A 23,986-nucleotide genomic window follows, 5' to 3' on the forward strand; every position below is an offset into this window, starting at 1 on the left:
CACATGCAGAAGGGTTTAGACTGTAAGCTCTCCGCGTCTCCAGCCCGACCACAGTAGGTGAAACCCCATAATCTGGAAATTAGGATGAATGTAGGAGCCCATAACATACATTGATCTCATTTAAATGCCCGGGTTTAAGGAGACTTTACGTGCTTAGAAAGCGTTCCTGTTAGTCTAACGCATTTCCTACCGTGCGGGGAGCGCTTGTCGGGAGATCTGGGTTCTAGAGTCAGACACAACCAGAACCTTGCTCTGAAGATGGGTGGAACCGGCGCCCCTTGTGTGGAAACGTGTCTTTGTATTTATCTTGGGGGGGGGGGGCGCGGAGGGAACGGGGAACAGGATGTTTCCTAGAGATGGAAGGGAGAGAAAGGTGTGGGGATGGTGGAAATTGACCCTCTGGTTCTGCTGCCGACAGCTGGCCGTGCCCCACGCCGAGGACTGGGCCCGCTTTGCCAGGACGCTGGTGGAGATCCGTGCCAACCGGGCGGACGGGGAGGAGGAAGGCGCGGTGCAGCTGGCGGCATAGTCCGAACGGCCCGAGCCCAATGGAGGACGGACGCCGACTCTGCGCTCATGAGCCAGGTGTCTCCCCAGCGACGCAGCCCCTGTGTAACACGCCGTGCATCGACGCCCCCCTACTGTTTACACACCACTGTGCTCCCCTGGCTGGCCGTACGTTGCAAGTGACACCATGTTGTATTTCTCCTTTACAAGCCAATACTGTGATTAGTTTCCTTTGACGCTCTATAGCCTGATCGTAAAGCCCCTCATCTGCAGCCGACTCCTTCTGTTGTTATTTATTTTTTAAGCTTTGTTTTGTCTTCTCTGGTGAAGCTCATATTCACCGACACTGCAGCGGCTCTCGGGTTCACACGGGGCTGAATACGACGCGGTGCAGATGTGGCGTTTCACGCTGGTGTCTCACATCGTGAACGCCTGTACGATGCTTCTATTTAATGCAATGTGCTGCATGACAAATATGTATTAGAAAATCGTACAGTAATTCCTGCAGCATGTTGTCGTGTGTCAGATGTGTCTTCAAATCCTCTGTCCTGTGCACCTTATTAAAACTCGTCCCTGGGCAGGGAGCTCAACCTGCTTGCTTTCTTCTTGAGTTTGTTGATGTGGGTAACAGGGCTGCTGGTGTATTAACTGTTTCAGCTGTTGTTCTTGGGTCACAATTCAAATAAAGTGCCAGTTTGTCATGCACTGACTGTCCTATGAAGTTCTGACTCCCTTCTACAGTGAGACTAACAGTAAAATATGTTCACATACAAGCAATTATTTTTCCTGAACGAAAAGTGTGAAATCTGTTTCAGGAGTGAATAAACAAAATATTGAGGCACTTAAAAATGTCCATTCTTCAAAATAGACAGGAAAGCAGCTGTTTTACGAATTAATAATCAACTACGTGTTTGTTTTTGTGAAAGTTCGGCGTACGCAACGCTTAAGACGATTCTGCAGAAGCTCAAGCCCCATCTGCTTTCCTGTCACACGTCAGCTTGACTTTACAGTCTCGATTGATGCAGGAATTGCCTCAGATTACAGGGTTTTCTAACCAGGTGCTAGTTAAGCTTGTGAACCAAGGAGACGTAACCTGCTTCGATGGCTCCCATGTTACGGACACCGGCGTGAAGCCGGCTGGGATCTCAGTGGACTCTGAGCCACGGAGGCATGATGGGAAAGGCGTGTAATGAGAGGAGGACCATTTGATTTGCCAATGGTCCATTTGAGATCCAATGAAGCAGCAGAATCCAGTGAAAGGACCAATGCAGGTGAAATATCTGGAAAAAACAGTCCCTGAGCTCCAAACATTTTGAGTTAAAAGCCAATAATAAAAATAACAGAGAAAAACAACTCTTTAATCGTTTATTATTATCAATATTATCTTACATTTTTCTAACCATTTACTTTCTTTGTTTTACTCACGTTGTTGCCAAACATATTGTAAGGCACAATAATTTCACAGCATATTAACAGTACATTCGTCCTACTGCACCACAGCTGGGTACAACATAAAACCTATATAAAACTAATGAAACTAGTGACCAGTGTTGGAATTATTATTGCTACCATCTCAAACACGATTCAATTCCTGACACCTCATTTGCAGAATATCGGACAACTTTTAACAGACTACTGTAAAGACACGGTGCTGTTTGGTATCTTTAATAGGAATATGAATAATAATCTAGATTTTAATCGTAAGTTTATAGCGTTGATCGTTGAGTGCCACTGAAGAGATAAAATACATTCAAGTTGACATTTTTCACAGTTAATTGTCAATATTTAGCAGATTCAAGCTTTCAATACTGTGACAGAGACCCGTCTAACTGAGCAGCACCAGAGACAGAGACAGTTAGACCTCCATGTGTCATGCTGGGTTGTGCGATTCGATGTTGCTTATATTGTCGTTCAAGACCGGCAGCCATCACTGGAGATGCTGAAGTTCAGACTATTTTCTCATCCAACTGTACACTGAAGATTTAAACACAGTTAAAAACCTGTAATGGGAGCGGATGCAAACCTGTTTGTGTTTCGACAGTATATACACGCTTTACAACGTACAGGTTTACAATCGGTGACGGGAAAAGAACAGAATAGCAATAGAGTTAGAATCAGCCGTTACAATGTTAGGAAAATAATTAGATTACACAATCAATTAAAAAAATATGAGTGGTCATCTACTACACGCTGAATTCTTCTCAACCCTGCTGCTGGTGTCCCTACCCTGCTGGTTTTTGTTACAACCAAGCTCTCAATTACTTAATTGAACCCTTAATTGAAGTAATTTCCTAATTCAGAGCCTTTTAATTATTTTTAACAGTAGGGGTTTTAAGTTAAGTATAACACTGTATAAGGAAATTAACTTATTAAGGAACCAACTTTTTATCAGTTACGTGATTTAAAGATTCAAATGTAATCAAATTACTTCAATTAAGGGTTCAATTAAGTAATTGAGAACAAAAACCAGCAGGGTAGGAGCTCCTCCAGAACCAGGGTTGAGAACCACTGCTTTAAGATATGAATGTCCTACTAGCCACAATATTATTATTATTAGTGTAATTCACAGTAATGGGTTTAATCCAGGGGAGTCAGACTCCAGTCCTGGGGGGGCGCATGTCTCATGGGTTTCGTTGCAGCTCAGCTCGTGGCTCCTTAATTGGTCTAATTAATCAATTAATGAAGAATTTAACATTTTTCCTCAGACTCTGAAATGTTCTGTGGATTCAGTGTTTTGAGTTGTAAGATATCGGCTCTAAAAAATAAATATGACAGTTTTAAATTAGCCTACTGACATGAATTAAGTAATTGGGAGGTCCTGTTGGAACAGACACTGTGGCCCCCCAGGACTGGAGTTGGTCAACCCTGGTTTAAAGGAAGCGCCCTGAAGACCCGGCACAGGCAGTGGATGTGGGACAGGACAGGTCGGCTAAAGGTACATGGTGTCCGTGTCGCCGAGGGTCCAAGTCGGGGGCAGGCGGTTTCTCACTGGGGGGTCAGGGCGACGCCGGAGACACGTGGACCCCTGCACTGAACCGCGGCAACTGAAGTCCGAATTTACTCTCGACCCCCGCGAAGGTGGCCAGAGCCAGCTTGAACCCCCCCGTGTGGTCCGGGTTGGGTGCCGGCAGGCTGATCCGAGACATGGGCCGGGGTTCAGCGCCGGTGGGTTTCCTGTGCAGAAAGACGGGAGAAGAATGCAGGTTTTTTTGTGTCGTAGGTTTTGCAGCCAGCAGTTATAATTAACAACTTAACTGACAATGTAAACAAAGAGCGATGTTGTCTCTCTCCTGAAAGCGAGGGAACTAAAAATAAACACTGCAGCAACGGTTTCACGCATGTTTGCATTTCTGCGGACTTGACCTTTTCCAGCGAGGATCACAGGGAGGCTTATTGAAGCCATTCCTCCCCAAAAGCAAGATTTACGGCAAGGCTGTGCGGTGAAGGAGGTTCCTCAGATACACATGTGTGCGATTAAGAAAAAAAATTGAATGGATAGAAAAAAACATGAACTGGGATGCATGTATAGTTTGAGAATTAAATAATCATGATTATTACAATAATAATAAACACTTTAAATAGTGGATTAATTGTCCTGAAAGCTGGCATCAGTATTTTAATAGAAAAAACATTGTAAAAGCTGACAAAAATGACTTTGTTCGACTTGCAAATCCCCGCAGATATGTGACAGCAGGCTGAACAAAACCCCAGAGAAGGAGCAGAAACTCGCGAGCCGGTTCTCTCTGCGTCACTGAGCCGTGCTGTTATTGGCCTCTGCGCGGATGGCGTCCGCAGTCAAGTCACATGGATTCCCAGAAAGAAGGCCCTAGCAGTCAGTTGATCTTAATTTATTTTAGTCTCATGACTAATTCTTAAGACACAAACAACAACAAAGACAACAACAAACAACGTGGGAAAAAAGCACGGATTTACACATGTAGACTACATTAAAGCCTTTTCCAAAAGATGTGTCCGTGCCGTGAGCTGAAGGTGATGTCTTTAATACGGACATCACGAACTGCGCTTAAGACTGGAATCACCCAGAAGACCTTCAGGGTGAGATGATATGAAATGCCACCAGACACTTCTCTGCTCCCAGAGCGAGTCCCAGAGCTCTTTAAACCTCAGAGGCAGGAAATAAACAGAAGACTATCCCAATATATGGCTATAAACGGCTATAAAAATGGCTATAAAATAAAACAACAAGCACTTACTGTCCTCCGAAGTCAATATAGAACCATCTCTGGAGGAGCTCGTAGGTCAGGAGAGTGACGCCGAACTGGGGGGACGACCTGCAGACTCGTGCTGCGGACAGACGGACAAATTAAAACACAGGAAAGATTTCTACAAACATCATGATAAGGGCATTTCTATGTGTGTGTATATATATATATATACACACACACACACACACACACACACACGATTCTCCCTTCCCAGATTGGAGAGCCATACCTCCTGCTCCCTTCCAGAAGGCGCGGGGTCCCTCCTCTCTCAGGATCTTCCAGAAGCAGTCAATGACCCCATTGTACGTCGTCTGGCCGGCACGAGCCGCCACTTGTAGCCGTGTCTTGATAACATCAGCCGGTGTCACTAAGGAGGCTGCGGGCATACCTGGAGGGTCATGGAGAGAGGGGTGATTATTGTAACCATTTACACCTGCAGAGATCAACCTGCACACTTTCAATCCCCCCCAAACCTAACAAATGTAATCCAAATACATATAAACAATCCATCACACCGTGTATTGAGTTAGGCTGGCATTGTGACTATTTTGGAGAGGGGAGGGTTTTAAGAACATAAGAAAGTTTCCAATCGAGTGGCCATTTGCCCCATCATGCTCGTTTGGTGTCCATTAATAACTAAGTGATCCAAGGATCCTATCCAGTCTATTTTTGAATGTTCCCAAATTGTCTCTTCAACCACATCGCTGGGGAGTTTGTTCAGATTGTGACGCCTCTCTGTGTGAAGAAGTGTCTCCTGGTTTCTGTCTTGAATGCCTTGAAGCCCAATTTCCATTTGTGTCCCCGGGTGCGTGTGTCCCTGCTGATCTGGAAAAGCTCCTCTGGTTTGATGTGGTCGATGCCTTTCATGATTCTGAAGACTTGAATAAAGTCCCCACGTAGTCTCCTCTGTTCCAGGGTGAAGAGGTTCAGTTCCTCAGTCTCTCAGTAGGACATTCCCTTCAGACCTTTGGGGATGGAGAAAGTGAGGAGTCCACATAGACTCCTAGGTCTTTCTCATCCGTTACTTCATCTAGATCTGTACCTCCCATAGTGTAATTATAGTGGACATTTTCTTTTTTACATGTTACCTGCATTTTGCCGTTGATGAGATTGGCTCCGTTCAGGGGCTGCTGGGGGATTTTCTGTATCATCATCTTTTTGTTTTAAATGGGAGCAGCTTTACGCCCCACCGCTGTATTGGTTTATCCTTGGGGAGCATCAAAGGAGCAGCTAATGAAGCGAGACAATGGGCCCTGATGAGAGGACACCCCCGAGTCTTTCACATTCATGCTTTCATGTCGCGCTTCAGTGGATCTGCTTCGGCCTCCCCTGTAGCTCCGACCAGATCCTCATTGTCACCTCGTTGGATTTCACAGGAATTCCTCCTTCTACTCCCAAATTAGTGATTCATGCTGTGATTGATGAGACGGAGGTTCCCCGACTGAATGCCACCGTCCAGCTCGGCCCCAAAACGTATGATTGTTCTTCACACGAGGTGATATTGTCCAGTTTATTTCAGCTCTAGCCATGGGGGTCTGGTGTTATTTTTTTTTTTTTTAAGAGAAGTATCTTGACTTTTATGACTTTTCCATGTTGCACTTAGTCCAGCGAACGATGGCGAGATGAAAGACGCACAGATCTCTTTTCAACCCACTTTTTTCTGAAATGAATCAGTTTGGTTTCTTTTCTTGTCCAAACCACGCAGGCTTGGCTGGCCGGAGTCGAGTCTCATTCAACTCGTGTTTTCTTAGAGAGTCTGTCGCCGAAATGCTAAAATAAACCCCAAAAAATGGTCAGACACTGATTGTCTTCTGCACATACAAAACAAACACCAACAACAAAAAAGGTAAAAACCAAAAAATAAAAAAATAAACAAATTTGGATTTTTCTCCTAAATTTTAAGATCAATTTATTCCCGTATTTCAGATACTACACACACACACTCACATACACACCTACACACACACAGACACACTCACGCACACACGCAAACACGCATGCACACACTCAAGCACGCACGCACACACATGCACTCACGCGCACACACTCACGCACAGAGAGAGAGACACACAGACACACGCACATAGACACGCGCACACAGACACACACACACAGACACACACACACAGCAGTCCCTGCCAGGACTCGTATATATTAAAAGTGGAAAATATCCCCACACTTGGCAGAGACACTGCTCTCGCAAACCGAGGCTGAATCTCTGAGCACTGTAATTAGGAGCCGCAGTGGAGACAGTGGTCTCGGGCTCCCGGGTCCGTGTGGCCGCTCACCCGCCAGCGCCCCCGCCAGCAGCAGACTGCCGGGCCCCACGCGGCCCTCCGGGTCAGCCAGCGCCGCCTTGGTGTGAGCGTAGCAGGGGAAGTAGATGGCTGAGAAGGGGATGTCACGCAGGAAGCAGGCCTTCGCCCCCTGAGGAGGAGAGAGACAGGAGAGGATTAGGAAGCACAGATACACACACACACACACACACACACACACACACACACATGAACAGGCATACACAGACACACATATTTATACACAGACCACATACATACATACATAACACACACACACAAACACACATACACACAGTCCACATACGTACGCACACATGTATATAGAGACATACATAATATACACACAAACACATACATACATATATATATATATACACACACACAAAGACATACACACACATATATACACACACTGACACATACACACATATGATATATATATATATATAGACACACATACACACGTGTATATACACACAGACCCACATATATACACACAAACCACACACATACATACACACATATATAGAGACACACACACAAATAATGTACACACAGACACATACACATGTATATAGACACACATAATATACACACATACATATTTATATTTATATATATACACAAAGACACACATACACACAGACTACATACATACACACACATATACACAGACACAGAAACACATACATATACACACACACACACACACGCACTTGCATATAAATTTACATATGCACACGCACAGACACACACACGCGCATACATGTCCGTGCCAACACAGCTGGCGGGGGGGGCGTACGCAGTGCCGTGCGGCTCAGCGCTCCTCCTCCCTCAGTGACTCAGCGCAGGCGAGGAGAGTTTAACTGTTTAACCGTTCGCTGCCCTGAACTCTCTCAACTGCTTCCAAATCGACAAGGAATCCGGTCAGGAGAACCCCAGTGAGACTGGAAGAGGTGTCTGTTTTGGTGATGAAGGGAAACTAAGGAACTGGAGATGGTTTTACACAACGGGATGCAATTGTTTTCCTCACTGAGGATGTGAATTATGGGAAGCGCATCATGTCACAGTCCTTTACTGGGCTTTAAATGGCTTCTGTTGAGTGTTTCTGAAGTTATGAAAACTTGTCTGTTTTAATAAGATTCCTCCTTTAGGGACATTAACTCTGTGTTGAATTTCTACAATAAATAACTGAGCCTTTCAACAATAGACTTAATTTCCTCCAAAAAAGTTCAACCTTGAATATATCACACAGATTGACATCATAGGTATAGTGTCGGGGGGGAAGGAGACAAAGCTCCCAGGCTGTTGTATTCCGTATATTTGCCAAAGCCATGACTGTATCGGTGTGTGAGTCACCGGCAGCGTCTATCTAAATACGGACTCTCTCTGTACATAAAGCGCGTCACTTTTTATTTATTCTAAAGCTTAAATACTGTGTGTCTTAAATAAAACAAAACACACATCCTTTTTTTTTCTTTTTGGAGCTAAGAGGCATCTTCAACATGATCCAGTTTCATCACAACCCACCTTGGCCCAGTCCCATGTTTCGAAAGGGAATATTTTCCCTTCAATGAGCGGTTCGGCGCCAGGGGGAGTGCCTGTGAGACGGAGCTTGTTTAACTAGCAGGTTAATCTGTGTGCAGACACAGGTACCCTGGACTCCCCGTGTCTCGCTTCACTCGGGACGGTTCACATATGTGGCCACGCGGACGAGCTGCTGAAAAACCTACGGATGAAATCGGCGCGTCCCGAAACGGGCCAGAGGCAGGGAAGAGCGTATTAAACCCGCAGGCCTGGAAATGTGTGCCTGCTGAAATCTGTTACAGATCAGCTGCCACCTCCAATCAGCTCAATATTCCTCAACAAACCCTTCATCTCCAAACCCACTTTAAATGAGAGCCGTTAAGTGGCCGGGCTTAAAAAAAAAAAAAAGAGAGAGAGAAAAAGGTTGGCGGTTGGGAGGCGAATGTAGGTGACCCCGGAGAGAGGTCCCTTTTTTGCATGTTAATTAAAATTCATATCACCAATACCAACAAATAAGCCTCTAAACAAACCGTCCCCAGCAGAAGAGGAGGGCAATTATGCTGACAAAGACAGCTCTGTGCCGGCCGGCCGAGAGGAGCCAGCAGGTCTGGGAGCAGCCGGCGGCCGCCCTTGTCTCCTGCGGAGAATGCACATTGTCTGCGCGGAGGAAGGGGCGCAGACTGGGGCGGGGCTGGATCCGGCATTCCTACACAAACTCACCTTGTCTGCCGAGACTCCCCGACGCTGCAGGCATTTCTCTTTATCCTTTTGTTACCTTTTTTTTTTATAAACCTTCAACAGTAAAAATGTGTGCAACCTTTTTTTTTTTTTTTTTTTCCCGTCAGAAGAAACGCTGACGACAGGTGAGAGCTACAGCCGGTTAAACGAGGGACTCTTAAAGCTTTCAAAACCGTACGGAAAACATGCATTGCATGAATTCATTTAACAACCCCCCCAATTACAGATGAAATAAATAGTCAAGATTCTCTTCTCATTCTAGCTCTTCTGAAGCTCCGTGGAAGGAAGGAATCGTCTCATCAGACATCGAAGAAAGAGAAGCAGCATTATAGATCTGTGTCGAGTCTCGTTTACATCATCGCTTGTGTTTTAACATGTTGTGTCAATTGAACAAGCGTTAGAGAAACCTACAGGTCCATGTTGGGGGTGGAGTTTCACAATGCCTTTATGGGACAGGGCCACTGTGCTGGAAATTCGGGTGTTGTCACTTTACTCTATATGGCCTCAGGAATGTTTATCCCTCCGAGGAGTTCGATTCAACTGCAAATGGCTGCAGAGCCATGGACCCCCTCTAACTCGTCCAGCACAATCACCTGGGCCGCCACCGAGCAGCAGATCAACAACTCAATTGCACAAAAGGGCTGGTTTCTCCCGGTGACTCCAGCCCGAGTCAATGGCAGCGAGATGGTCTGTGTTCCCTGGCATGCTGTGAACACATTGTCACGCAGATCGAGGATTAGCAGCCCTGCATCTCTGAGATCCACGTCAAACGCTTGGGAGCTTTAAGGGGCACTGCCGCTGGATCTTAAAGGGCCGAAGCAGAACGTCTTTAGAGACTTCTCATGTTTGCAAAATGAGGCAACAGAAGCCCTTGCCAGGGAACAAAACCACAACACTGACGAGGGAAAGCGTTTATAGTTTTTGGAGGCAGCCGAGGCGAGTTAAAGTGTGTTTACCTTATAGAGGCCGAAGAAACCCAGGTCCCTGATGACCGACAGCGCGCTGACCCGGGGGCCCGTCGTGATCTCTCCTGCCACCTGCAGTCGGATCTTCACGATCTCCAGGGGGTTTGTGAAGACCACTTGGGAGGCTCCGGCCTGTTGCAAACGAACAAACACACACAGACGCACAAAGACACGTCACTTTAGTGAACAGTGCTGCCCTGACACTCTAGTTAAGGAAAAGAAAGAAGATATTGCTTTAATTAGGCAGCTTGTGTGATTGTTCTTCTATCAATTGATGGTTGGTGGAGCTCCCTCTGGTTCTGAATATATTGGGCATATTTCATTGAAGTAGTATTGTTGATTGAATAGATTAACGGACTGCTATGACCTAGTGACTGGCTCACACATTGGCAGCATGCGATACAGGGCGAGACGGCACCTCGATCCAGACCCACATGGGCCGCTCAGTAATTTTGCTGGAAGATCATGTGACAACAGCAGAGATTTAGTTCACTTTCAAATGAATACCATCCTTCATATGCAAATATATGAGATGATATGGAGATTGACAACCGTATTTACTGTAAGGAAAATCAGATCGGTTTATTTTGGACGCAATGGGATATTCTGGTAAAATATGAAGATGAAATCAGTGCCTACTCCCAGATAAGTGGCGTAATATTACGAGAAGCTTTTGGCTAAAGCAAATCCGAGCTATCGGACAACTTGATCATTCTTCACGTCTCAAAGCTGCGTATTCTCCGCAGCACATGATATGCTTTCAGTGAAGTGCCTCACATAGTTTAGTTCTGCTTTATTCAACATTTCAGCACAAGGAAATCTATTCACAAAAACAGAAATGCCACCGTTTAACCCTCCGCCTGCTGGAACTGGTCAAAACCGCTCGATACGGATCCAAAACACGCAATTTCACACCCATCGTGTGTCTTTCGGGATCCTGACGCGGCCTCTACATGACAGATGTGGCATCCTCTGTCAGACAACGGTCAACAAGGGGCGAACAAACACACAAACAAGCACAGGGACGAGCGAGACTCTCACACAACGACAAGGAACACAGCGAGGGCTTCGGGGTGTGAAGTGATTTCAAGCTGTGCAGGGATGCTTATCACTGGGGAAACATGAACGATAAGTCTCGGGGGCCGAAGCTGGGGGTCTTGATCTCAGCTCTGATACAACGCAAAGCACAGGGCTGCGTCCCACACTTTTACACACTGACTGACGCTTCTCCACCTGTCTGAGATTCGAACATGGCCGACGCAGCGTAAATGACACATCGATCGGTTCTATGAGGACCTCGGCCGGAAAGACAACCAGCAGACACAGGCGTCCTCGTGCTTGGACCCCCGTTCCTGGTGGGATACAGCGTCAAAGGGCTGCCGCACAGCACGACAACCCCCCGAATCAGCGGACAGTGACGCGCGCGTGTCTTTTCGGAGGGGCATATCTGCAGCCTTGTTGTAGCTGCAACAAAGATGAAAAGAAAGCCACAGGTTCAAGCAGGTTCTTCCGAGTGCTAAACAGTCGTTCCTTCACACCCTCTTTAGCAGCAGCAATACTTATGGTGTCTAGCCAGAGGACCTGTCTGACTGGCGCTGTATAATAATGAAAGAGGGAGAGAAGAAAAAATAGAAGTATTTATACTCCTGCTCCCAAGTCTTATTCCGTCTTTCCTGTTGCTATTAGTTACTGACTTTGCCGGCACAAAGCAGTGGAGTGCAATTAGATAGAAATCAGTTTCCATGGCTTCTCTCTGTGCCCCGGCACAAAAAAAACCATTGACTGTTTATGTTTTTTCCAGGGCTATGAATGCCGAATTGTTTGTATATTTCTATTTAACTCGTATTTATGAAATAACTCCCCGAATCTGCATTTACAAGTCACTTTTATAACTGCTACCATATTTTCGAGGAGGAGATTAAATCGTTTCGGTGAAAGCTCGCCCTTTAATGGAAAAAAGTAAAACGGCCCACTTCTCTTCCAAATGAAATTACAGTAGCAATTAAAAGGAGGGCACATTTCCGAGCATGCGATTTATAGTAATTGGGATCTTAATTTAAAGTTCTTTTTTAGACTTAAAGGAGTAGTTAATGTGATGTGCTTTTTCCTGTTACTTAATGTTTCTCTCGTTTAATAACCTACTTTACGTCCTGCGTGACTCTATATGGTGCCTTTCTTGCCCAGGTTGTCATTTTCCATGCAAATAAACTATGGGAGCGAAAGCAGAGCAGGCCGGTCCACGGGGAAGCGAGACACTGGACAAACGAAACCAGACGAGAGTCCCATCCCTTTCTCTGTAAAGAGCGATAAAGGATGCTTCTTCCTCCCCGAAAACAAACAGGTGTGCATCGACGGCCCAAGAACCAAACAACAAGAGGGACTCGCTGCAGTTTAAGTCCTAAGTTTGCTTTGGGGTGATTTAGTGTCTTTTACGAGCCGTAGTATGAATAAACGTCTCATGAAAGAGCTGCTGTGCGTTCGGTCCAGCCCCGCCTCTCCGCTTGGCGTCTATCTCTACACTTATCTCCGCCGAGCTGGAAAACTACAATAGGTGCATTATTATCCGACAGAAAATACCCCTTAAGTCATCCAAGTGATAGATGTGCCCCCCTAATCCAAAAAGTACAAATCGTTAAACACATCTCTTCATAAGGAACGGTTTTAATTTATTTCCCAGCTCGTTGTTTTGGCTCCAGATACTGGGATGGACTCATACATGGCTACTGGTGACAGGTCAGGCCAGAGCTTCACAGAGGAAAGCGTTTCTGGTGTTATTAATCGATTAATTACCGTGACTAGTGGACAACAGGAAAAGTAAGCCTTCAGAAAGTGTGTGTGCGTGTGTGTGATCGAACACGCTCTTTCTGGCCGGCAGGTCCTCTGGTGACAGCGGTCCGCTCTGAAGGACCGAGGAAGGGCTGGTTTTGACAGGGAACCGTTTACACAACAGAAGGCAGTTTGTTAAATGAAAAGAGCAGCTTTAGTTACAAGTGGAGAAGTTCCTCGCGGCTGATAATTCGCAGTAATTACAAGGCAGCGGGGCTCCCTGGGGGGCCACACGTCTGCACCTAGACACGCTTTGCTGACTCGTGCGGTACGAGCGCTCACCCGATACCCCGGCGGCGCGGCGAGGCCGAGCTCCCTACGACGAAACCAGACCCACCAGCGCACACACTCGAAGGTAAACACGAGCCCTGTGCCAGAAACCAAATATTAGTTATGCTCTTGCGGCAATCACTTCCACTTTTACAGGTGGAAACCAAATAAAGCGCCGTCAGGAGGATCCGTACAGGGCCTGGATGCCTGACTGCAGCGGCTCATTTTACCTCCCTCTTGTATAAACCAGAGTAATTAAAAGTTATTGAAGTGGAAACAACAAAAAAACTGAAAAATTTATTTTACACAAAAAAGCTGACTATATAAACACAGCTTCCACTGCTGCGAAAGTCACCGTTCAGGACAAATCTTCTCTCACAGGAACATAGCGTTGCCGTTTTCCTTCTGTTTACTTGCCTGCCCAGACGCAAACTGCACTGAAGCCCAATCCAGCCCCGAGACCCGGCCAGGGACCGTGAGATAAGCCTTCTGCCAACCTCTGTCTGCAGAGCGTGACGTTCCTACCAAATAATCATTAAGTCTTGGCACCGAGTGAAGATATAATTCAGAACTACCAATTTAAGTGAGACGAACAGGACGGCAGTGTGCCATTGGACGCCGGCCAGCATCTCCGTCTGGACTTTTAAGAGGTCGACTGCTCTCTTAATCCTCCGTTACTTTCAGCGCGGGCCAATAGCAATTTTCTAATTCCCTTTTACCCCGTTTTCCACGTCGGCCGCGGAGCTGGAGCCGCCCTCGACTCAAACGCGCCCCGATCCTCTATCAAATAAACACTCTCTTCTAGTATTCGCGAAGTATCAATAAACACGGTCAGCGCGGCGCGGGAACGTCACAGATCTGATAGGCCGTCGAGATGTAAACACCCCGGGCGCTGGCAGAGCTCAGACTTTAGAAATGTGCAAAAGAAAATACTGATATATATTAAAAAAACAACTTTGGGAACTGACACCACCCCTCTGTCCCCCGCAGCCCGATACAGATGTATATTTCCTTTCGAATCTGATGGCCCATTTCGGTGTCCAAGGCATCAAAAGAAGACTCATCAAAGAGTTTTGTTGTTTTGCTCCTGATGTCGCAGGGCTGGTATCTTACCTGCAGCCCTTGACAGGTCACTGATCAAACACAACAGCCGGTCAGAGAGCGGCCGTATCTTGCTGTGTCATGTGTTGCGCACAAAAGACCAGATTTCGGGAGTCTGTTTTCTAAATGAAACGCAGGGACTCTAATCTTCTTGTTCTCCACCACTACAAAGCCTTCAAGTAAAAAGGCTCCCCTTATAAGTTCTCGAGATCTGTTTTTGTTTTCGAAAGTTCTCTCTCTCCCTTCGGAAAACCTGTGTAGCTTTTATTTTATTTTAAAGTAACACAAAAGGGGTCAGTTGAACCCATCTGGGGTCAGGGTACCCGAGGGGATGTGGAATGAGATGCCGTTCGAGGGACGCTGGCTGTGACTCAGAGGGAATAACTATAGAGCTGCGTTGGATAAAAGTACGAAGGATCTAATTATACACACGAGAGTGAAAGACAGGAGAGGACGGTGGCGCTTTAAAAGCAAATATTATATAACACAGAAGATAATGCTCCCAAGACACGTTTGTTTATCTTTGCATTCGAACGCAGGGATGGTTTCTGGGCTGGTGAATATATCAGAACTAAAACACCTTTCACCTAGAAGATTAGGATGTAGGTTAAAGCCTTTAATCCGAGTCAAATGAAAGAAACAGGAGGAACAGGTCTCGATATGGAAGAGTGTTACTCACGCACGCCCCGGAGAGCACCTCCGCCAGACGGGGGACAGAGCCATCCTTCTGCATACACTTCCCTCTCACAAAGTCATTCACCTGCACAACAACACGACAACACAACACATCAGGAGAGTGAGTTTATTTAGTATTATTATTTTCCCCCTCCAAAGTGTTTTCTGGACTTGTAATTGTATACCTTTAATACATCTGTTTAGGATACAGGGAGAGACATGAATCCAGTTCACAGTTAAAACAAACTAAATTGAATAAATCAGACCAATTAGGAAAAAAAACAGAATAATCTTTGGGAAGCCAATTATTCCTGCTGCCCAAAGCTTAATGAATCAAGCACTAATTGTCTTTTTAAATTAGTCATAAAAACGACAGTCCAAATATCTGTCAAACTTTATTCATTAAACCCACCACTTGATTACACCCTGCTCTAATGTCACATGATGTAAAACTGTCACTGTCTGGAGGGGACGGCAACATGCCCACGTTTTGGGTTTTCCTCGGCCCGAGACTGAGATTTACAGCTGAAACGTTATCAAGTCGAATGACTGAATGTATCGCTGAGGCCGATCTGAAATAAAACCCAAACCGACATCAGAAACCCCTGTGGATTGGAAGGAGCCCGCGTGGGGGAAGAAAGCGCTTACTGTGAGTTTTATGGCCTTCTCTGGGGCCACACCCAGCAGCTGCGGCAGGAGACCTACAATTAAGAAACCAGATGATTGAAAAAGGAAAAGGCAAGGAAGCACATCTCGTGGGCGCAGGGACGGCATCCACACAGCGCCAGGGTCGTCCTGCCCTGTGTCTCATTGCCCAGACTAATTAACGCCACTGAAGAGGGGTGTTCGGACCCCGACACTTTAACATCAGCACACAGTCGAGGAAATATCCAAAACATTACATATAATATTTAAATAACTGTAAGCACGTATGTAACTGTAAACTCGTATCTTTCCTCTCGCTCGAGCGACAAATAAACAAGTGAGCGGAAACCACAAAGATGGAGCACAGGATTTATTCTCTGCGATTCCTTTTCTTTTATATCATGAATAGATCAAGATTCACAGTAGGATTTTCCTGCCCGCTATGAACCCATACTCCTCTGCAACGACTGAAGAGGAGAGAAACACGCCTTTTCACCGGCACTCGGAGTTGAGCCGTGCCGACGGTCTTCATGATTTCTGGAGGTTAATTTGGCAAGGTCCTGAGAAAATGACATCATCGCGCTACTGTTCCTGAGCGCAAATCATCTCCATATGCCCTTTCACACCATTACTGTTCAGCATGGAAGCACTTAGCGCACTGTGAGCACCGACAGGGCATGATCTGGGTCTCAATTCTCTTCACGGCCGCGTATTTATTATTGTACGCTGCCCGACACGACTTCAAGGGATTCCTGCGAGCAGCGCACACCGGTCCGGCCCGGCCTCTGAGCCGCCGTCTCCCCCGGTGTCGCCTCCCAGACACGCGGCGCGTTGCCGTTAATGGTTAGCATCTGTGCCACACGGGAATGCCGCAAAATAAACCGTCAGAGCGGCCACAAGCAGTTTGTCCGCTGAAACCTGCACTTAAGTGATATATTATTCACCGTGGTTAGCCATGGTGTAGCGACACATAAAACCTGTGGGTCTTCTGCGGTCACTCATCATTTCACCTTTTTAATGCAGCCTCTTTGGAAAGAATTTTTATTTTGAAGTACAGAATTCAGTGCTTTGAGATCTGGGCGTCTTCACTCAGGCGTTGGGCACTGAAGGACAGAGAGCGAAGGTACGGCATGTTCCTCTGTTAACAATGTGTGCATATCTTTATTTTCTCTTCCGATTTTTTAACTTACAACCTCTAACGCAGTGTAAGAGCCAGTAAAGGAGCTTGGGGCCGCCGACACAAAGTCTCGAAACGCTTCTCGCAGCGCATTCCTTCTCCGGTGTCTATCTCGGAGCATCTCCATTTCGTCGGAGCCTCTGAAGGTTCAAACCCTCACGGGCTCAGGGACATCAAAGCGCTGGGGTCGGAGAGGGCAGGACCTCCGTGCGCTACCTTGTCAGGGCCTGCCTGCCCGGACACTGACCTCTGTACAGGCCGAAGAAGCCCTCGTAGCGCAGGACCTTGCGGAAGCAGTCAAAGCTGCTCTTGTACATCAGCTCCCCCACCAAGGAGCCGCTGGCGCGCTGGTTCTGCATGCGGGTCTTCACCAGGTCGATGGGGTACACCGCGGTGGCACCGACCGCTGCGGGGCGGGCGAGGGGGAGAGAGAGGAATATGTCAAAGTAAATAGTTATGAAACGCACTCTGTGGAGAAATCACGAAACACAAACAATTAATGAGCAAAACAAACACAGAGCCATCTCAAAGAGTCCAGGCTCATCCGTTACTCTCTCATCTGACAGCACCGCTCCGGCTACAAAGGGCCATGCGCCGACAGCCTTAATTAAAAGAGCACCTCGTTATTAGCCCGTCTCGCTGCGAAGCCCGTCTGGAGCCGCGGCGGGGCAACGGCACCTCCCCGCAACCCTCTGATCGCTCACAGGTACAAAAGGGCTTCTGGGGGGACAATCCCACCTCTGATTGAGCCCAGGCAGGCGGCTCCAGCGGGAGATAGGGCAGGCTTTGTCTCCTCGCACCCCCCCCCCCCCCCGGAAGGTTGTTTATGAAAGAGGAGAGGTGGGGTGAGGTTGGGGGTGCACTGAACCATGACTTACCTCCAGCCAGCGAGCCAAGAGAGAACCTGTAGGCAGACTCCGCTAGCTGGACGAGTACGGGCCGAGACAGGTCACCGGAGGACTGCTGGGGAGAGAGAAGGACCGGGGAAGAAAACTAAAACAAAACACAACAAAATCACAACCGTGAGACTCTCTGAGGTCACAGGAAGCTTCATTAGTCATCCATAAGGCATAAGCAACATGTTAGCTGCCCAGGTAGCTGCCCGTTTCAAACTCACTCATCTCGTCTCTGCACCTGGAGGAGAGACCCCCAACGTGCTTCTCTCATCGGCCACGGAAGCTCATGGAAAAGCCGTGTGAACTCGATAAACCGCATGCCAACGCTGCAGGGACATGCCACAGGCAGTTCTTTGGCAAGTTCGAGACACACGGGACCTCGACATGCTTGCTTGATTACATGCACTTGACGGTATTCTTTAAAAATGGGGAGAAAAGAAAAATAAAAGCAAATCATAATCAGCATTCTTCAGTTCTTTACATAAAGACGCCCCGGACGGTGAATTAAACTCTCTCTCACAGTGTTTAATTAAGTCGCACAGACAGCAGCCATGCACCCAATACATTTAATGTATTACAAAGAAAAAAAGGTGGATGGAACCTTTTAATTTTATCTAATATTTTATCTATTGCGTCCTCAATTGCACGGTTGACTGGATTATTTGCGGATTTTACCGCTTATATTTCCGATTTTTTTTTTTTATACAATTTTTTTTTAATGCTTTGCTGGATGCGTTCACAGAGCAGGAGTAATTCTGGGGGTGATGTGATGTTGGGTTTCAGAGTTAAAGTGGAGGAAAACCATCAGTTACCTTTCAGCTGCTGTGATATTATAAAGAGAAGCTGACAAATATGTCCAGGTTTAGCTTTTTTCTTTCTTTTCCCGCCCCGAATTCAACCTAGTGCTTCTGCAAAGTGTTAGTTGCGCACGTGCACAAACACACACAAACAACACCACCGACTGGGCTTTTAAGCACAGTATTCCTGAAGTAAGACAGCAGAGTAGCTTTTAGCAACATGGACGAGCCGAGACCCAAGCGTTGTGCTTCACAATCTCCACTACCTGTTACGCAGAGCGCTAGGCTCCCCCCCCGGGGCAAGTGGCCTCCCATATATCTTCAGTAAAGGGCCGCCGCTGCACGGAACCACCTGTCAGGATTCATCAAAGCGCTGTCACTGCGTTACTAATGCTCTGCTCCCGGCACCGCGGCCCTCGCGGAAGCCAAGGCAGTCCTGGCCCGCCGCCCGAGAGGCCAGACCACAGCCCAAACCAGCCCACTGCGGCAGGACTGGCGTCTCCACTCAGCCCCACTCCGGACGGGCTGTCGAGGCTGAGTGATTCACCCTTCAGAGGCTGGGAGCTCTTCTCTTCTCGTCTCCCAAAAAAAAAAAAAATGATCCCCCGTGCGATCAATGCTCTCGTTTTCACTGTCAGAGGGAAGTGTTAAACAAGTGGAAAAGACGTCCGTGGAGCTATGACCATCATTAGGATCATAGACTATATATATGTAGAGATTTACTTTTTCATCCTCAAAGGAAATTCAATTTTTCCCGCAACAGTTTGCCACGATTTTTCCTGTCAAAGAAAACTACACGCGACACAGTGCTGTCTTCTCCTTACAGGAAGAAAATCACAAACAAGTCCAGTAAGTTCCTGAGGGCACAGCAGACTAAAATACCACAAGAGGACCAGAGCACTGGAGTGAAAGACAGATAAGGATCAATACTAGTAGACGAAGCAGCTGAAAATTAAAAACAACATTCCTTGATTTTCCTTAAACATATAGAAGTTTAGTTTGACCTTTAAAAACACGAGAATTAACTTGCCTGGCCAGGTGAGTGTGAGTCAGAAACACTAAAGTTATCTGTCATTTCACTCAGGGTTTCCTTTTTAGCAATTATTTATTTAAAGAAGCCCAAAAGCACTGCTCTATTGGGGTACACATAAAAGAGTAATATAAATATGAAGAGTCTCAAGGTGAATCTTAATTACTTGAAGGCGTGTCTTGCGTTTCACGAGTCCGGGGTGTCAGAAGAGATTGAAGATAATTAGGTGTAGCCGCTCGATGGCATTGCTGTAAACACAGTGGGCCGAATCTTCGCAGCTTCTGGGCCAAAACCAACACCATCCACATTCAAATGGAGGCCGGTTTCGGAGAGGGAAAGCAGGGCTGTATATGAAGCTGTTTTAGGACTGTGAGTGAGGACAGATCTGGATGAGGTGAATGTCAAGACTATAAATTACGAGCAGCCCATGAGTTTTAAAGTGAGTTATATTATAATCTAACGTTCATGTTTCCATACAGTGAATAATGTCGAGACTAAAACAGAAAACAGTGAGGAAACCCCCAATGAGGAACATGGTGGAAGGTCTCCTGGGGGAAGAAACTGTGATACTTTGGTGCGGGAAGATTAATCCCATAAAAACAGGAGATGCCAAATGCGCAAAAAGACAGGAATTAAAAAATCCTGCAGTTTCTGAGACCCATCGAAAGAAAAACATGGTTTCTCTTCATATAATTAAAACCAACGATGCATCTCCTGGTATCACTCAGAACACACGAGCCAAGCCAGGAGGTCACGTGACGCTCCGACATAAGTGACTGCCAGGATACACTTTTGAAAACTGCTCTGCTTCTTTAAAATCACATCACTTTCATTTCATTTTCAAAAAGCAGAAACACTCTGTTCCGCCTTACCTGTCTCTGAGCCTCGGCCAGGTTGTACGGGAGAGCCCCTTCCTCCAGCGGTGCGACTCGCTCGATGTCTGCTAATCCGACCCGCCTGAAACAAAGAGACGTGCCTCCCTGATTGACTGTCAGAGACAAAAGGCTTAATTGACGGAGAACAGAAGAGACAGAAGTACAGAGAGAACATTTGTACATCATTAGCCTGCCTGTCTCGGCCGCCTGCCACTCACAGTCTCCCTACATCACTCCTCCGAGATATTCCTGGACTGTGAGCAGAAACGTACGGATTATGGGAACAATTATCTTTTGCATCCTTAATCAGGGTCGCCGCCTATTAAAGTATTGAGTTGCACTGGAGGAAAAAAAAGGGAAAAAATCAGGTGTGCACTTGTGAGCAATTTCAGAAAGGCTATGCAGATGCTAGGAGAGTCAGCCGAGTACGATATAATCCACTCCTAATTACCCTGTGAAATGTGAATTTGATGACTTAAGTTCTTGAGCAACCTTATCCCCAGATGTAAGCAGACTTATCTCCCGCTTTTGATCACAAACTCCTTTTATGAAGACTTCTGCGGCGAAGCTCCAGAGAGCTTTATTTTAAGAGAAGTCTAATTGTTTTTGCACTGTGAGTCAGGGCATCTCGAGCGCCATCTTGGTTGGGCCGGTCGTGGATGAAAACGCAGCTCTTTGATGCCCATGACAACATTTTAAATACCTTGAGTGTATCTTTTGTATTCGTCCGCCACAGAAACGTTTGAATCTCTGCTGCATTACTAGTTTAACACACAGCTGTCTGGGTGATAATCCAGTAAATAAACGTGCCGCGGAAAACCTCAATTGACCATTATGGAATATCTGTCCAACGTAAATGAATAACAATTTAGAAATGACATCTTTGGCACACTGACGTCGATCGGGGTCCCACCCTCCCGTACTCACCCCCGTGGCTCCGACAGGTCCGCCAGCTGGAACAGGATGTCCACCTCCATGGGGGTGACTTGGCCAAACCTCTGGGCCGCCAGAATAAACTCCTCTGCAGGCGAAGGGGGGAGAGGAAGGCTTTCAGAGACTTCGTTAGATGGCCATTTTTTTTTTTTGAGGCATTAACACCACCTTCAGGGATTGAGGTGATGTTCAGCCAAGAGATGGTCATTAATTAGCACTAATCAGGGGCTGAAGGGAACCTAAACCTGCTCCAGTCAGGGCGGGGTTCCCAAATCTCCCGTGTCCCAGGGCCCCACTCTTGGGTACCTCTGTTCGGGCCTGGTCTGTGGAAGCAGAACACTACTACTACTAGTAGAAGGTTTAAATACAAACGAATGATCTCTGCAGTGCCTGTTATCTGTGTCAAGTACACTTTTTATTATTTGTATTATTTATTAGGGTTCCGATGCTTAAGGAGGTAAGTATTAAAAAACAAAGCAAATATAAAAATAAGATGCTATTATTTCTGGTACTCCAGCTCCGAAGTTTCCCTGCAAACACCAGCACAACGTGGCCGGATCGCCACCACTCTCCCCGCCCTCACGGGACCGGCCCCCACACCCGGGCGCCGCACCGCAGAGGTGAACCCCTCTGTCTCGCTCAACATGAGGTACCAATCAGATGAGGGTCACTGAGAGGAGGAGACAGAGAGGGATGTGGAAATTTGCACGCATCGCTCCCAGGGGGCCCCCGCTAATGAAGCCTCTTAGCGGCAGTGGGAACTCGCAGTCAAAGTGGCCAATAAGGCAGATAAGATCTCATTCCCAGAGCAGCCGGCTCCACCGACAGTACAGGAGAGGTCTTCGGGCAGACTGGAAGGTCCTCGCGACAGGTTGCCCGTGTGGCTGAGGGCCTTACAGCTTCACAGCCCTTCCCATCCCAGGGTGTAGCCGTGGCCCAACACTGAGACACCAGAGGAGAATGGGGAGGACCGGGAGAGACGTCCACAGCAGTCGAGAGGACGTGGCACAGACGGGACGAGATACGCAGGCCTGTCCCGCCAGAGCGTGCGGGGATTGGTCCTCGGGCGCTCCGGGGAACATCCCGATCAGACCAGAAGAGATAAAAGAAAGGATGAGAAATGGCCGCTAACCTTTAGTGACTTCCACGTCTCTCCTGCTGCCCGCCAGAGTGGTGTAGATCTTCCTAATGAGCTCCATGTTGTTGAGCAGAGAATTGAACCCATTGAAGTAGGAGAAGCTGACCTGGTGCGAAGTGGCTCCACCGGCCGCCTAGACGTCACGCCAAGCACACACAGAAACAACAACACACACAATTTACAGGCACCGTCACACTGCTGGGCTCTGCTATTAATACTTACATACATGCCAGTAATCACGTGCACCCAACATGAATATCTCCCAGTGCAGGAGGACTAATCGTTAACAGAGTCCTCAGCCACCGGCCCCCGTAGGACACTAAACAAATACACATGTCGCAGCGCAGCAGCGGTAATTTAAGAGCATCTATTGAGACGTTTTAATCAACATGCTTAACGTGAGGCAGTGTCTAATAAACGGGACAAAATAGAAAGAGGAAAGTCTTAAAATAGCTACAAGCGCTATAGTGTCACTTTTTTGCTCTCAACTGGACTCTTTCGAAAGAAATGTCTTGAAGCGGTTACCTATTAATAAACGTGGCCAGAGGTAACAGATTCATTTGCTTGACTGAACGTGATGAAGATTATGTTGTGGGATTGTGGCGGGGGAGGGGGAGAAAGCTGAGCAGAGCATAGCCATCCCAGACACTAGATGGCAATGCAGCCTTTAAGACAACAATACGACGAGTCGGGTTGCAGGGCAGGAGTACAAAGATGGAAATAAAAACGTGCTGGGAGATAAATTCTGACTAAACGGCAGTATGTAAATATAAACTCTATTGTAGTAATAACAGTAATAATGATGAGATTGTCCATATTTAATTCAATCAGTTCTGCTGCTGTATCATAGGAACTCATGGTAGATGTATAATAACAATATTGCACTCACAGTGCACTTGTAATATAATCTAAGGCTTTTCATTTATTTCAGTTCTCACTAGAAAGAGTAAAATGTCGAATATAAAGTTATATATAAATAATACTATATAAATTAGTAGCATGTAAATTGTTAGCAGGGACTTGTTTTAAAGATCTTGTGTCACACATTGCGAGTTTGTCTTTAAATTGGCGAGGCAGGGGGCAATTTAAAATAAATACATAAAAAAATCAGGTAGAAGACCTTATTGGTATATCGAAATTACATGACAGAAATAAACCACTACATGACATACTTTGATACTTTGTTTTTGGGGGGGACTTACAGCGACGAGACATTCTTCTACAAACGGCGTCAATATGTGCGGTCGAATGGTGACCATAATGTCGTTGAAGTCCAGCGCCGTGATGGTGCCAGTCTTGGCTCGGTCCCGCTGCACGAACGCCTGCCTGGCATGTTCGAGCTGCATCTCCTGTGGAGTCAGAG

The 23,986-nt window shown here is 46.7% G+C and overlaps 2 protein-coding genes across 10 annotated transcripts in view; one reads left to right on the plus strand and one right to left on the minus strand.

The window, feature by feature from the left end:
- The window catches only part of dync1i1a (dynein cytoplasmic 1 intermediate chain 1a), a 52,248-nt gene extending 51,036 nt beyond the window's left edge, over positions 1 to 1,212 (plus strand). For all 8 annotated transcript variants that reach the window (XM_066715499.1, XM_066715501.1, XM_066715504.1 and 5 more), the window contains one exon: positions 419 to 1,212. In XM_066715499.1, coding sequence (XP_066571596.1) covers positions 419 to 529 — 111 coding nt within the window. In that variant the 3' untranslated portion in view covers positions 530 to 1,212. The remainder of the gene's footprint in view (positions 1 to 418) is intronic.
- Positions 1,213 to 1,858: 646 nt separating this feature from the next.
- The window catches only part of slc25a13 (solute carrier family 25 member 13), a 38,502-nt gene continuing 16,374 nt past the window's right edge, over positions 1,859 to 23,986 (minus strand). Inside the window, exons 6-18 of one of the 2 annotated variants that reach the window (XM_066715498.1) lie at positions 23,826 to 23,972; positions 22,618 to 22,756; positions 21,480 to 21,573; positions 20,550 to 20,634; positions 17,833 to 17,914; positions 17,202 to 17,360; positions 15,781 to 15,833; positions 15,137 to 15,217; positions 10,252 to 10,392; positions 7,022 to 7,160; positions 4,963 to 5,121; positions 4,722 to 4,812; positions 1,859 to 3,681 (exon numbers count right to left, since the gene is read on the minus strand). In XM_066715498.1, the coding sequence (XP_066571595.1) occupies positions 3,504 to 3,681; positions 4,722 to 4,812; positions 4,963 to 5,121; positions 7,022 to 7,160; positions 10,252 to 10,392; positions 15,137 to 15,217; positions 15,781 to 15,833; positions 17,202 to 17,360; positions 17,833 to 17,914; positions 20,550 to 20,634; positions 21,480 to 21,573; positions 22,618 to 22,756; positions 23,826 to 23,972 (1,548 nt within the window). In that variant the 3' untranslated portion in view covers positions 1,859 to 3,503. Of the gene's footprint in view, positions 3,682 to 4,721; positions 4,813 to 4,962; positions 5,122 to 7,021; positions 7,161 to 10,251; positions 10,393 to 15,136; positions 15,218 to 15,780; positions 15,834 to 17,201; positions 17,361 to 17,832; positions 17,918 to 20,549; positions 20,635 to 21,479; positions 21,574 to 22,617; positions 22,757 to 23,825; positions 23,973 to 23,986 lie in introns of both variants that reach the window. The other variant, XM_066715497.1, reaches the window with a different exon arrangement.

The sequence above is a fragment of the Amia ocellicauda genome, chromosome 10 (genome assembly GCF_036373705.1).
Source record: "Amia ocellicauda isolate fAmiCal2 chromosome 10, fAmiCal2.hap1, whole genome shotgun sequence".
Classification (NCBI taxonomy): domain Eukaryota; kingdom Metazoa; phylum Chordata; class Actinopteri; order Amiiformes; family Amiidae; genus Amia; species Amia ocellicauda.